This window comes from Phoca vitulina, unplaced genomic scaffold (assembly GCF_004348235.1).
Source record: "Phoca vitulina isolate PV1807 unplaced genomic scaffold, GSC_HSeal_1.0 scaffold28, whole genome shotgun sequence".
NCBI lineage: Eukaryota > Metazoa > Chordata > Mammalia > Carnivora > Phocidae > Phoca > Phoca vitulina.
Window position 1 is genome coordinate 11,451,623 of NW_022589731.1, and position 14,139 is coordinate 11,465,761.

General features: G+C 52.7%; 1 protein-coding gene across 9 annotated transcripts in view; it reads right to left on the reverse strand.

The window, feature by feature from the left end:
- AFAP1L2 (actin filament associated protein 1 like 2) overlaps window positions 1-14,139 on the reverse strand; it is a 97,467-nt gene that overhangs the window by 23,621 nt on the left and 59,707 nt on the right. For 7 of the 9 annotated variants that reach the window (XM_032423107.1, XM_032423111.1, XM_032423108.1 and 4 more), the window contains exons 3-5: window positions 9,159-9,233; window positions 7,467-7,561; window positions 1,465-1,555 (exon numbers count right to left, since the gene is read on the reverse strand). In XM_032423107.1, the coding sequence (XP_032278998.1) occupies window positions 1,465-1,555; window positions 7,467-7,561; window positions 9,159-9,233 (261 nt within the window). The remainder of the gene's footprint in view (window positions 1-1,464; window positions 1,556-7,466; window positions 7,562-9,158; window positions 9,234-14,139) is intronic. The other 2 variants (XM_032423106.1, XM_032423110.1) reach the window with 1 other exon arrangement.

The following is a 14,139-nucleotide window of genomic DNA, read 5'->3' on the forward strand; positions in this document are numbered from 1 at the left end:
GCGCCGCACCCTCGGCTTTGGTCTGCAATCACGGCCCCGCCGGTGACTCGGCAACATCCCACACGCTCAGCGGGTTCAAGCCCACAAAGCCAGCCTCTCAGAAAAAAATAACCTCAACCCAAACAGGCCCTCACCTCCCACACAGTTCCTGCGACCGGAGGCAGTAGGTAAAGTGTGAAGAAAGAGAAGGATCCGACGTGGCTCCAAGGGACTGGTCCCCTGTGATCTCTGGTCCTGCTCTTTACAGAGCAGGCAACACCCTCTTCAGCCAAGTTCATTCCTACCACCGAAGACCCCTGCCTCTTACATCTGCAATCTGCTTTATGCTTTCAAAGACCCTTCACGTAGCAAGGAAGGAAGCTGATGGAGGTGAGGAGGGCAGAGTGAGAGGATCAGAGTCCAGCTGCCTGGGTGCGTAGGCCACAACACTCTCTCTCTTCCAGAATTTGTGGGGCCTTTCTGCGCTATCGAATCCCTACCCCAAGAGCCTTTCTGATCTGACTAGCCCAGGCTGAGCACCACTGGCCGAGGACAGAGGGGTCCAGCGTGAGCCCTGCCCCTGCAGCACCGAATGCCAAAGTTGGGTCAGTCACTAAGTAACCCCCCAATGGCTTACGGTCTTGCCAGAGAGAAGCCAAAGTCCTTCTTGTGGCCTGTAGCTGACTCCTTTGTCCCCACCTCTTGTCTCTCTCCTCGCTCCAGCCCCACTGGCCTCCTCGCTGCTCCCAAAGCACGCCGAGCACCCTCCTGCTTCAGGAGCTCTGCATGTGCTGCGCAGTCTAGAACGTTCTTCCTGCAGGTCTCTGCCCTCCCCCACTGCCCACTTCATTCAGGAATCAGCTCAAGGTCGTGCTAGCAGAGAGCCCCTCCCTACCTAAAATAACACCCTCTCCCACCCCAACCCAGCCCCCGTGTTTTCCATCCTAACACTGTCTCATCCCCTGACATGACCTAGGTTTATTCGTTGTCTGTCTTTCCTCACAGAGTCTAAGGGCTGCGACTCTGGACTCTCTCAAGCTCTGCTGAGTTCCTGACTCCTAGAAGCATGCTTGGCATACAGCGTGAGCACAGTTAACTACGAGTCCAATGAAAGCCACCCTGGAAAGGGCTCTAGCTCAGCCTGACCACATTCCCCTTGCTTCCAAGTGCCCCTGGGCCAACACACCTCTCCTCCAACACATTTCTGTGCTGAATCCAGCACCATCCGGGTGGGAAGACCGAAAGCCTCAGACACAGTAAAGCAGCTCACTGTGGACCATCCCAAGCCCCTCCTTACAGGCAGCCTGGGTCTGCGGTACGGCTCAGCTCCCCACCAGAGCAGAGGCCCAGGGCTCTGTGGCCAGTTCTCGATTCAGGCCACGCTCTCTGGAAACGGCAGCCCAGGCCACCTTCTGCGTCCAGCACTGGCTTCTGTGCAGGCAGTGGTGGTCCCCATCTGAGCCCCAGCCCTGGCCCCGGATGTACCATTGAGGGATGTGTCGTACGGCTCAGCCTCTTCATAGTAACCCTCTGGAGACTCGATCTTTGGGATGGAGAGCTGTTTCCGTTCTGGAATCTGTGGTATGAACAAATAAACATTTTCAGTTGGATTCACTGGGAACGACTTGGAATTAACCCTTTGGGTGGAAGGAGGGGAGTCTAGAAGAAAAAAAAAAAAATGCCAAGCTGGACTTCAAGCCGGCCGGGAGGGAGACCATGGAATGCCACGGCTCCCACTGGCCACCACGTCCATTGGTTTGCTTCCAGTGGAGGGCCATGGGTGTGCTGCTTAACCTCGCCAAGTCTCAGCGTTCTCGTCTGCAAGATGAGATTCAAACCCCCACCACACACACAAAATAGCGTTGTGTACATGATGTGGAATGCACCGAAAGGTCCAGATGGTCAGGCTGTAATGGCTTCTAAATAGCATGTACTTTCTAAAATGACAAGGGGCAGTGAAATGCACATGGAGGGAGATGACCAGGGTTCTAAATCCTAAATTTTTACCATAGTAAGTTCAATCGTTCGGTCAGCAAATACTGGATGCTCCCGCACCCCAGCTGTGAGGGGTGCATCCAGATGTTCAGGAGTCAGCCCTGGGGAAGATTCAACTAGGTAGTGAATCTTCAAGGCTCCCCATCAAGTGCATCTTGAGTTGTGTTCTACTAGATAAGGTCAAAGTTCTGTGGGAACCCGCAGGGCGTGAGGAACATTCACCAGCTAGAGGACACGATCCTTGAGCTGAGTCTCAAAGATGACCCTGAGCTAATGTGCACAATTTGAGAAGAAAAAAGAATATATGCAGGTATGTGGAAGCATGGAGCATGAAATCCTCTATTCCTCCATTAGACTATGAAACTAATCTTAGGAGTAATAGCAGGGGAGAACAGAAGAAGTTGATTGGTGCAGGAGTATTACTATATACAGGTCATAAATGTGCAAAGATCCATCCACACGAGTCTCTGGCGTCTCCCTGAGTCATGCAACCCCTAAGGAGGGCTAAGGGAATATTCATAATGAGAGAACAGAAATGGCAAAATCTGAAATACATTCTGACTTCTGGTTTTGGAAAGTCCTTGTGCGGGGCATTTGGGGGGCTTCAAAGGAAAGCAGTAGAAAGTGGTAGGGGTGGGGAGGAGATGGAAGGAAGGCAGCCAACAGAGAGACCCTGGGCTCAGATGGACCTCTGGGCCTTGGAGGATTCCTTGCCCTGCTGGCAGGAGAAAGGAAGATCTAGAAACCCCAGCCTCTGCAAATGAGTTTATTTGAGGGATCTACACAGAGAGAGCTCCCCTGGTCTTGGCCCAGGAGATGGTGGGTGAGCAGTCAGCCTGGGCTGGGGTCCTACTGTCCTATCTGGGGGTAGAGCACTAGGGAGTGTTTTCTGAGAGTCTCCTAAGCTTGACACTGTAAGAAAACACCTATAAATGAAGAGGCGGTGTAGGGCAGTGGTCGGAATCCGATCTCCAGGGCTAGGGTCTGAATCCCGACACTGGCACATCCAAGCTGTGTGACCCTGGGCAACTTACTTGACCTCTCTGAGCCTCAGTTCCTCCACTGCAAAGTGGGGAGAGTAGAAATACCTGCCACATGGGGTCACTGTAAGGATTAAACTCTGCCCAGCACTATTATTCCATACATAGGAATTTTTACTAACCTAAAAAATATAAAAGTATTAGTGAAGGGAAAAAGGTCACCTGCATACATGTTTGGTAGAGGAAGAACAGCTATATCCTGAGGAGACGGAGGAGACGTTTGGTGTTGCCCAAGCTGAAGCCCAAGCTCAGCCTCATTAAAGAAGACAGTCTCCGCTCTCAAAGCTGCCGGGACAAAACCTAAGCGCTTGAGTCAAGTTAAAGGATAAAACGATTCCCCCCAAATCCAGAAGAGAGTCACATAATTACACAGGTATAATGGTCTGTTCTCCGAAGTCCACGGAGCGAGAACTGCTAATTGCTCAGGGTTAAGAATAAAGGAGCATTATTTTAATTGTCATCATCGTTGTGATGATCCAGGTTGGAGACACTAAGTGAAGAGGCGGAAGAGATGTGACTTCACAACTGGAAAGAAGGTTCTCAGAATCTACAAGAAGGGACAGGGAAGAAAGCCACCCTGCTCAGCAGGATTTGCCAGAGGTCTGCAAACTTTATCTGCAAAGGGCCAATAACACATACTTAAGGGATTTGCAGGCCATTTAGAGTCTCTGATCTCAGCTATTCAACTCCGGGACTGCAGAGCAAAAGCATCCATAGACAATACACAACTGAGAAGTATGGCTCTGTTCCAATAAAACTTTATTTACAAAAGCAGTGGCTGTGGATTTGGCCAGGGGGCTACAGTTTGCAAATTCTGATTTAGAGTAGACATGAGAGCTGAACGAGAGCGGTAGCCCAGATGACCTGAGGCATCTCTGCAGTTATGAGCAACCTGCCCCAGTGTGCACTGTGGAACATTCTCGGGACAGGGAGAGCAGATCCGGCCAGCCCTAGCTCCCCAGACTGACCATGGCAAGGTCCTTGTGTGGAGTAAGCCGCTTTCCCCATAGAGCAGCTCACTTAAGCCCAGCGCCAACGCATGTTCGGGCCTCAAAGGGGAGCTGGGGTGGAGATGGCTACACGAGCCAGGAGCAGAAACAATGCCAGCGAACATCTGCTTTTCCTACAGGGACCACAGCATCTGGCTGTGCACACAGCTGCCTGAGTCACTGCTCACGCCCACGAGGTTGCTCCAGAGCCCTGGTCGCCTCTCGCATTGTCTGCTACCCCACTGCCTCGGTAGGGGACGGAAGGGGACCCAAGCCACCAGAGAATCAGGGCATCCTAAGCCTGTGACGGAGGCCACCCTCCCGGCCCGGCCACGGGCTCGAAGGACCCCAGGCAGACATCCAGCTTCTGTCTCAGCCCTCAGCAACCCCAGAGCCAGGCCTCAGGTGTGGACAAGCTTCAGGGCACCCTGAGGCTCTGGGGTCAGGGTGGGAAGGGGCTCGGTTTTCTCTGTCTCGGGAAGAGAGGTTACAAGGTCGCTCCAACCTCACACGGCCCCGCTCGCTCCCTCCCTCCCTCCTGCTTTGATTCTCCTCGTGCAGAGCCAGGAGACTGAGCTGTTTCCCAGTCCACCCTGACGCTGCCCCTCAGGGGGCTTGGACTAAAGAGTTATGGCCGTGGCCCCCGGACTTGGCCAGAGGAGGCCTGCGGGAGGGCAGGCGTGTGCATGCCGGAGGGGAAGAACTCTCTCTCTGCGCCTTCCTCACGCCGCCAGTGGGAGTCCCCTAGGGTGGGGGTGGGCACCCCAAACAGGACTGGGAGGGACCCAGAAAGGGCTGCAGTCAGGTCAGCAGCCTTTGTCCTTCTCGGCAGAGAAACCCCACAAGGAAGGACGAGGGCAGCATCAGCTTGCCTCGCTGGAACCCTCCGGGGCCTGGAGTGCGTCCGCAGGAACACCTGCCTCACGTATGAAGGTCCCCCTGGGGCGGTGTTATTTTGGGGTGACAGTTCTCTCAACTCCAGCACTGGGTTTCTCTCAGAGGTCAACACAAGCCTCTCCGGGCCCCGAGCGGCCCCCCAGTCATGGCCAACACAAGAAGTTGGTGCTAGGGGAAGGCCGCCGATCACAGGGCCCTTGGGGCTTTCGCATCCATGCCACAGGGACCCACAAAGGAGCCGGAAATGCCAGCGCCAGAGTCCCAGCAGCTGCCGGGACAAGGGCGGCCTGATGCTCACTAGGACCTGGTCCCAGCCCCCCGACCGTGTCCGCAAAGTGCAGATTTCCAGAGCGAGTCAGCACCACCCAGGACTCGGTGCCTGTGACCCTGGCCTGGTGGGAGCCTCCTGCAGCAGGTGGTGGCCCAGAAGCTGCTGCCCCAGGTGGGTTATGGTAGGCGGCGATGCTTCTGCTGCCCAAGAGCTGAAGGCCCTGATCAGAATCAGATGCTGAATTCCGGAGAGGAAAGTTCCAGCTCAGAGCAGCCACCTCCCCTCCCCACACCCAGCCAGCAGCACCTGAGACACACCAGAAAAACCATAGCATCACCCACTGGGTAGCGTGGCAGCTACGGGTCTGGCCTGGAGGGGCCACACCCCCTCTCCCCAGTCCTGGGGCTGAAAGTGAGGGGAGCCTGCAACTGGGAGAACAGAACAGATACCTTCACTCTGCTGCAAAGAAGTGCTTCCGGCAGGCAGGCCGCAGAAGGGCCTGGAGACCAAGAACCTGCATTCAGAACTTGGCCCTGCTCCGTTCCAGAGGCGGGCCCTTGGTCGGCTCTTTTAACTGAGCCTCTGGTTCTTAATATGAAAAAGTGACAAATGTCACACCTCTAGACACATGGTGGGGAGGACCATGTTTGTGTGCACCAGGGCGGCTAGCTGCTCGCTGCTCGGGCGTCAGCATAGTGGGGACACCAGGGCTTCAGGCTCAGGCCACCAAGGCTCACCCAGCCTGAGATGAAGCGTCTCTGCCAACTGTCCCCCAGCAGGAGGCCTTCATGCAGTGGGATACTGTGCCAACTGTCCCAGCATTCCCGAACTGCCTACCAGCTGTGAGAGCAGCCCGAGGAGCCCTGCCACCTTCAGGGAGGCATGGACGGAGGGGGCCAGGCTGGGGTCGGGATGCCCTCGGCAGGGACCTGAGCCCACAGATCTGCCCCTGGATGGCAATCTAGGAGCTGGAGCTGAACCCAGGACTCTGCTGCCCATAGAAACCCTCCCCACTTCTTGACCCCAGGACCCTGCTACCTATAGAGATCCTTCCCATTTCTCGCCTCGTACCTCTCAGGAAACCTCCCCGACCAGGTTCTAGACAGGAAAGAACTTGGGTTCAAATTCTGGTTCTGGCACTTCTGTGTGTGCAACATTCACACGCTATAAACCTGCTGATTCGTGGTTTCCTCACCCATTAAATATAAACACGGCTGCCCACCTCCCTGAATGCTGACCGAGCACGCCATGCATAGCCTTCGCCTGTCAAATAAGACCATCTCAGGAGACAGATTCACAGTCTTTTAAACACCAGGAAACAAAGGGCCAGAGACCTTAAATGACTTGCTCGAGGTCAAAGAGCTAGTACCTGTCAGAACTGGGATCTGAACCCAGATCTGTGGGGTTCCTTAATTCATTCTGTCCACCCACCCACCCATGAACAAATACACGTGTATGGCCTACCGTGTGCAGACGCAGGCCACGAAGCAGTAAACAAGAGACACTCTCCCTGTCCTGGGAAGCTTACATCTAGTCTGGGAGGCAAATAATACAAAGACTGTTTTGACGGCAGCAAGTGCCATGGAGGGGTCATTGGCCATGGGGCGGACGGTAACTGGGGTAGGGACAGAGGTGTGATGTCTCGTGCGGTAGGTCAAGGAAAGCCTGTCAGTCTGAGAGGTGAGGAGGTGGCAGCCACGGGAGAGCCAGGGTCCAGAAAGCACCAAGTCCCTGAGGCAACACCGACCATGCAGTCCAATCCAGGAACAGGAGGCCAGTGAAGAGCAGGTGCACTGAGTCTGGAGATGCAGCTGGGCCAGGCTGTATAGACCGTGTAGGCTGTGGGGCTGGGTTAAGGAACACGGATTTTTTCCCCTAAGTTCAAGGAAAGCCTTTGGCCGGTTTGAAGCAGGAAGTGCAAGGTGATATGATTTACATTTCTAGAAGTTCACTGTGGCCTGAGCTGGCGACCACAGCTAGACATGGCCCCCCTCACATGGTGCTGGATAGACCTTGGTAGCCTCCAACACATGGCGGCATTTGATGAAGGCTGCTAACTCCCTGCATCTCCCACTCCCATTAGCCTTAGTATCCTGAGTACTGTGGCCCTGGGCAAAGATGTCACCTGCAGGCAGGCATCCTTTTGTTCTCTCTCTCCCAGTGCCTTGCCCCATGTCCTGCACACACTAGGTGCTCAGAAAATGCCAGCTACTTGGGGGACTGACTCCTGTGAAAACAACTGGAAGTTCACAGGGGCCCCAGTCAGGAAATCAGGGGTCTCGGATGAACACTTACAATCTTGGGTGGCGGGAGGTCTGGAAGACTCTTCTGAGGGGCCGAAGAGTGCTGGCCAGGCTCCCCGTTGGTCAGTGGGTTCTGCTCCTCGGCTGCTGTGGGCAGCAAACAAGAGAAAGCTTCGGTGAGGGGTGCCCAGCCTCACAGCAGGGCCCATGATCCCGGAATGTCTGGTCACATGGGCCATGAGATCTATTTGAGCAGGTGTTAATTACCCAGGCGGGCGGTCCCAGGGAAAATCCAATGTGGTTTTCCCTCCCAGAATAGGGTGCATGTGGTGCCTCAGCCATGGGCAGATTCCTCAGAAGGAACGGGTTTGGGGTTTCTGGCAGGCTCCGCACCCTCTCTTCCACCTGCCCTGTGCCAAAAATGGCCCAGCCGCGGAGCATTAGCGAGCGGAGAAGCTGCCCTGTGGTCGTTACATTGAGCAGCGCCCAGCACCGACCCTGTGATTCCAGCTCCTTCCATCCCAGTTTCCCCAGAAGACAAACGACCCTGGGCACAGGGGCAGCTTGCATTGGGTCACTTCTGCTGGGTCCCAGGCTTGGCAGTGGAACGGGAGGTGCCGAAGCCCCACTGGACAACTTGGCCACCAGCCCTCCGTGTGCTTTTTTTTTTTTAAGATTTTATTTATTTATTTGACACAGAGAGAGAGACAGCGAGAGAGGGAACACAAGCAGGGGGAGTGGGAGAGAGAGAAGCAGGCTTCCCGCCAAGCAGAGAGCCTGATGTGGGGCTCGATCCCAGGACCCTGGGATTATGACCCGAGCCGAAGGCAGACGCCCAACGACTGAGCCACCCAGGCGCCCCCCTCCGTGTGCTTTTAAGGAAAAGGCTCCGGAGGCTCTTCTGAGCCTGACCATTTCAGCCAGCGGCCCAGCCAGCCCCAGGACAGACAGACTCAGATGGATCTGGCCTCGGGGCTTTGGTGGCTGGGATCCTGAAGCCAAGCCTTGAACAGGACCGAGTGCCTTGGAGCACTGCATCCCCACCTCTTGCTAAGCCTCTGCATTTTGGCCACAGGCTGGGGAGTTTGGAGATGGGGCTTCTAAATCCCTCTCCTCTGCAACTAGGCAGCTCTGCAAACCTCTGGGCCTCCCTGAGGTCCTGCCAGACCCACTCCTGAAGGTTTTCAGAGAAAAGGAGAGCAGAACAGAGCAGAAGAAGAAGACATTATGGAAGACACAGTATGTCCTTCTGATGTAAGGTACAATGTTCTGCCAAGAGAGCACCGCTGAGCAAAACTTTTGAATATTAAGGCAGGTGCTAACATCAGCATTTCCATCCTCTATTACCGCCCCCCACCCCCCACCGACACACATAAAATCCAGACTTCTATCAAAAGATATAAAGCTGGGGCGTGGAATCAGCACCATACAACAGCTGTTTCCCTAGAACATCTGACTATGATTTCCTACTGCCGGGATGATGCTGGGGAAAGCGGAGAGACTTTAGGGCCAGATTCCTTATCCACGAAGGGGACATGAGACCTTTAAGAGGCAAGGAGGTGGCTTGATGAAATATCCCAAAATACATCAACCCAAAATACTATCAACCAAAATGTGAGTGCCAGAAATAACTCCACTGGGCTGTCTGGTGCTGGCTGGGAGGAAGGGCGGTGGGGGATGGGACCAAAGCTGATGCCCGCCCCTCCCAGAAGCTGGCCGAGCCTTCAGCAGGGCTCGCCTGTACCTTTGTCTTGGGACTCCGCATTCTGTTGCTTGTTGACGGTCACTTTGTTCATATAAATGTACTCCTCGTCAGAACCTGCAGGGGGAGGTTGGAAGACAAAGGTTTCACGTGATTCCACAATGGGAAATGGTTTCTAGAGAGAAACAGTGTCCCCCGAGACACTGTCATTAGCCAGGGTTCCAGTAAAAGCATACATTTTGACTTGACTGAAAGAGTCCATTATAGAGTTGACAAATTTCCAAAAACAGAAATGCCAAGTTGCTGACTGTTAGTTTCCTAACTTGGGGGTGGGGGGGGGGGGGGGAGGGCGAGGGAAAAGATAGGTACAGAAGGATAGCTTCAGGATTAAAAGTCTTAACTGGAAAGGCACCCGCACCTCGAAGATCTGCCCCATATTCCACCAAGCAGATTTCTCTACATTTCCTAGCATTTCACTTAAATTGTAAAATATTTCTGGCGATTTTATTTATTCATCTGAGAGAGAGAGAGAGAGAACACGAGCAGAGGCAGAGGGAGAAGCAGACTCCCTGCTGAGCCGGAAGCCCCACGTGGGGCTTGATTCCAGGACCTGGAGATCACGACCTGAGTCGAAGGCAGGTGCTTAACCATCTGAGCCACCCAGGTGCCCCTAAATAAAGAAATCTTTAAAAAAAAAAGAAAAAAGAAAATAAATTGTAAAATATTTCATATCCATCATTCTCACCCTAGTCTGAGTTACTTGCTTGGGCTCATCAGAGTGATGTCTCTGTAAGGTAGGTCACACTGAGGATCTGGAAATTTAGTTCCCATGCCATTGTGGGGGCCTGAGACCCCCACATCGTGGGCTCTGGGTTTGGAGGGGTGAGTGTGCTGGGAATTGAAAGTGGAGCCCTGCCTGGCACCTGCTCTACCCTGTAGATTGCACCTTACAGCAGCATAGCCCTTCCCTCTTTTAAAATCTTTTTTTTTTTTTTAAGATTTTATTTATTCATTTGACAGAAAGAGAGACAGAGAGAGAGAGAGAGCATGCACAAGCAGGGTTAGGGGCGGAGGGAGAGGGAGAAGCAGACTCCCCACTGAGCCGGGAGCCCAACACGGGGCTCGATCCCAGGACCCTGGGATCGTGACCTGAGCCAAAGGCAGACACTTAACCGACTGAGCCACCCACACACCCCTAAAATCATTTCTGTGTAGGCTACCTTTCCAGCACCTGTCTGGGCAGAGAAATGTTAGTCTCCCAACACTGCTCAGTTTCTTAGGCCCCAAAGACCGTTTCTTCAGAAGACTGCAGAGGAAGCTCATCCTAATGCTCCTCCTCTTAGAAATCCTCCTGCATTTCTTTTTTTGCCCCTTAATTTGCACTTCCTAGAAACATGTGGCTCCACTGGTTGGAGACTGTTACCCAGCGAGGGGACCCATTCAAACCCGGGTAAAGGAGGCAGTTCAGTGTCAGACCTGTGCCACAGACCACCCAGCCTCCAGCCCAAAGGCCTGCAAAAACAGAGCCCTGAAAACCCAGAAGAACACGGGGAGGACACAGCCAGAGGGGTCTTCTGCCCTCAGCCTGCGGGATCACCACCCCAGTGCCTGGCCCTGCCAGGACCCGTCAGCAACATCACCTCATCCTGCAGCAGTCCATGGGAGGGAACTATGAGGTCTAATGTAGTAACTACAACTGGTACCCTTCCACTGAGTGAGAGCCAGAGGGGCCGGGTCAGTACCTCCTCCAGAGAGCACACAAGAAGAGTGCCCTGCAGGGGCGGGCAGCAAGCTCTGCCATTAATCGTGTAATTCTGAGCAAAACAGCAAAACATGCCTTGTCTGCCTAGCATGGGAAACAACTGTGATGCACATTGCCTGTTTTTACCAAACTCTTAAGTTTCCAAGGGTACAAAACTCAAATATTAAGGAACTTGGAAAAGTTAACCCGATAACTAACAAAGATTAAAAATGACAGCCTAAACCATGGGGAATGGCCCAAAGGCTCGATAATGGGAAAAGTTGAAAAAAACATCACACATCAACATGTATAACAACAGTCACCTTTAAAAATAGATGGATTACTAGAGAGTGTGTAAATTGGCACAGACATTTTGGAAGAGATTTTGGAGGATAATTTAAGTGTTCATATTCTTTTTTTCTTTTTTCCAAGTGTTCATCGTCTTTAACCCAGCATTTCCACTGCCAGAAATTTGTCCTAAAGATAAACTTGGAAGAGATTTTGGAGGATAATTTAAGTGTTCATATTCTTTTTTTTTTTTCAAGTGTTCATCGTCTTTAACCCATCATTTCCACTGCCAGAAATCTGTCCTAAAGATAAAGATAAAATTTTGTAAACAAAATTTTGAGGATGTTTATTGTAAGGTTGTATGAGGTTTTTTTTTTTTAAAGATTTTATTTATTTGAGAGAGAAGGACAGAGAGCATGAGTGAGGGGGTGGGGCAGAGGGAGAGGGAGAAACAGACTCCCTGCTGAGCAGGGAGCCGGACGTGGGGCTCGATCCCAGGACCCGGAGATCATGACCTGAGCTGAAGGCAGATGCCCAATCAGCTGAGCTATCCAGGTGCCCCGTATAAGGTTTTTTTTTTTTTTAATTACAAAACCTAATGCCACTAATCACTGTTCATCCATCCGTGGATACTACCGAACTGTGAAAAATAACAAAGTAGCTCTATGTCCACTATTACAGAGATATCTAAGACTTACAATTGAATCATGTTTCAGAATAGCAAAAGAAGAAAAAGTAGGGGAACTGTCAGCACATGGAAATGTGCACAGGCAGCAATTCTAAATGTAAAAATAACGTAAAGCCGAATACAGAGGCAAACCACGACTACATAAAAATATTCAGATGATGCCGATAAAGATCAAAATAGGAACTGAAGGAATGTAATAGCACAATGTTCATCTTATGTTCATTTATTTTTTTCTTACTGTTGACTAAGCCCACGCTCCTGTAAAAAGGAAAAAGAAAAAGACAAGATATTATTGTCATTGTTTTAACTGTTAGATTTTGGGCAGGTGCTTCCTCCCCAAGACGGCAGCTTGTAAATTGCAGAGAAAATGAGCACCACCAGCCACTTCCCAAGGCTGCGATTCCCGCCTTGGGCACTCTGCTGCAGGCTGTGGTTGGTCAGGCTTTGATTCTCAGGGTGCTACTTCAGGACCATCTAGGTTGGTAAGTAAGAGGCTCCCAGAACCGTCTGCAATCCTGGGAAATGCCCAGTGAACTTGGCCCTATAATGGGAGACTGCTGAGCTGTCCCGTGTCTGGGAAGGAGTAGCCTTGGGTTGGAGAATTTTCTATCATTCTTTTATTCATTTTCAGAAGTGCACTGAGCACCCGGCACTATGGGAGGTGCTGGGGATACAGCACAGAACGAAATAGAAGACACTGTCTCTACCTTTATCAGCCCAACATTGGTGGGGGACACAGACGCCCATGGGATAGTTAACACAAGCATGTGGGGAATAACAGCACAGGTATGGTTAGAAAGGAGAGCTCAGCGTGCTCTGAGTAAGCGTGTGGCTCCTGGGTAATGACCCTTGTGTGCAGGGCGTGGTCTTTCCCAGAGAACTGGATGAGGAGTAGGGACGAGGGACAGGGACCCTCTTTGCTACAGCTGGATAGACAGAACATCAGCAGCTTTTCCCATCCGAGGGGCACCCCTCCCCCCCGCCGACACTTTCCCAGAGTCTCTGAGCAGGGCACTGGGAGACCCACGGCCCTCTCAGGTGAAAACAGGGAACAAATAACAGGCTCCTGATAAACAAACCTCAAACCCTGCCTTGACCTCACCATCCAGATGAAAGGCAAAGAGAATAGAAAATTCTCGTTACGCTCATACAATAAAAGATCAGAAAACCCAAATGGACAATTTGAAAAGGGTAAACACACATACACACACCCTCTCTCTCATACTCTGCCCAAAATGTGTGGGAGTAAACAACAGCTCAGCCAATGTAGACCACAGGCTATCTCAAAATGATCAGCCTGCCTCCACCTACAAGTCCCATCAAGCTGAGCTAATTTTCTGGAACATAGACAGGAAGACGGGCCTGGGAGACTGAGAAGGAAGACAAATGCTTTGATTTCAGGGGGGCTTCGGATTCTGTCCTGGGTAGCGCAATTACTGCTGGTGCAGGTGAATCTGGAACGCGGGGTGATGAGGGGGGTAGAGCGGTGAGGGCCGCCTGCCCACGCCCGAGCCCTGGCTTTGCCACTCACAGCCGTGTGCCTTGAAGAAGCGACTCTCCAAATCTTCCACGCTCTTGTTGAGAAGATGAGGACAACATCTCTCTCGCTGACTTGGGATGGGAACTAGGTGGCATCATCCGCCTCCTACGTTAGGCCCCGTGCCAGGACAGAGGATGTGCACAAAAGCTGTCAGCTGCTGCTTTAAGCACTGTGCTGGCAAAGGGAGCACGGAGAGGACCAGAATGGACACCAGCCTTGAGAACAGGAGGGGCAGCCACGGGTCTCGGTAAGGCTGTGCACGCACTTCCGGTGGTCTGAGTGGTGCACTGTGGGCAATTCACGTGGGGGCGCCTCCTGCAAGCCGCGGACGCCGAGGGTGGGGGGAGGGCCCGACTTTATCAGCGCAGAACATGCAAAGATCTGGGGTGAAACAAAGCTCATCCTACAGGAAGCTACCCAGCACAGGAACCCAAAGAGGGACCCCACCCAGGGGGCCCAGAGAGAGTGATCAGAACCAAGAACCAGGGGTCGGAGCCCATCCCATGGGTCTTCCAGTTCCCAATGGAGGTGTTGTCTAGCATTAAACATCCCAAGTCGGAGCACATCCAAACGGTCGGTCGGGGAGTGTGCTTCTTAAAGAGTTGGACTCATAGATCCTGCCTCGGGGTGACTCATCTCTGACTCACCCGCTTGGTCATGTGCATTTCCCACCTAGCCTTCCCACCTCTGATGCGCTGCTGACCAGCCACGGAGCCGGGAGGAGCCTGGGAACCCCAGGGTGGCCGGGGGAACGGCAAAGGCCCCA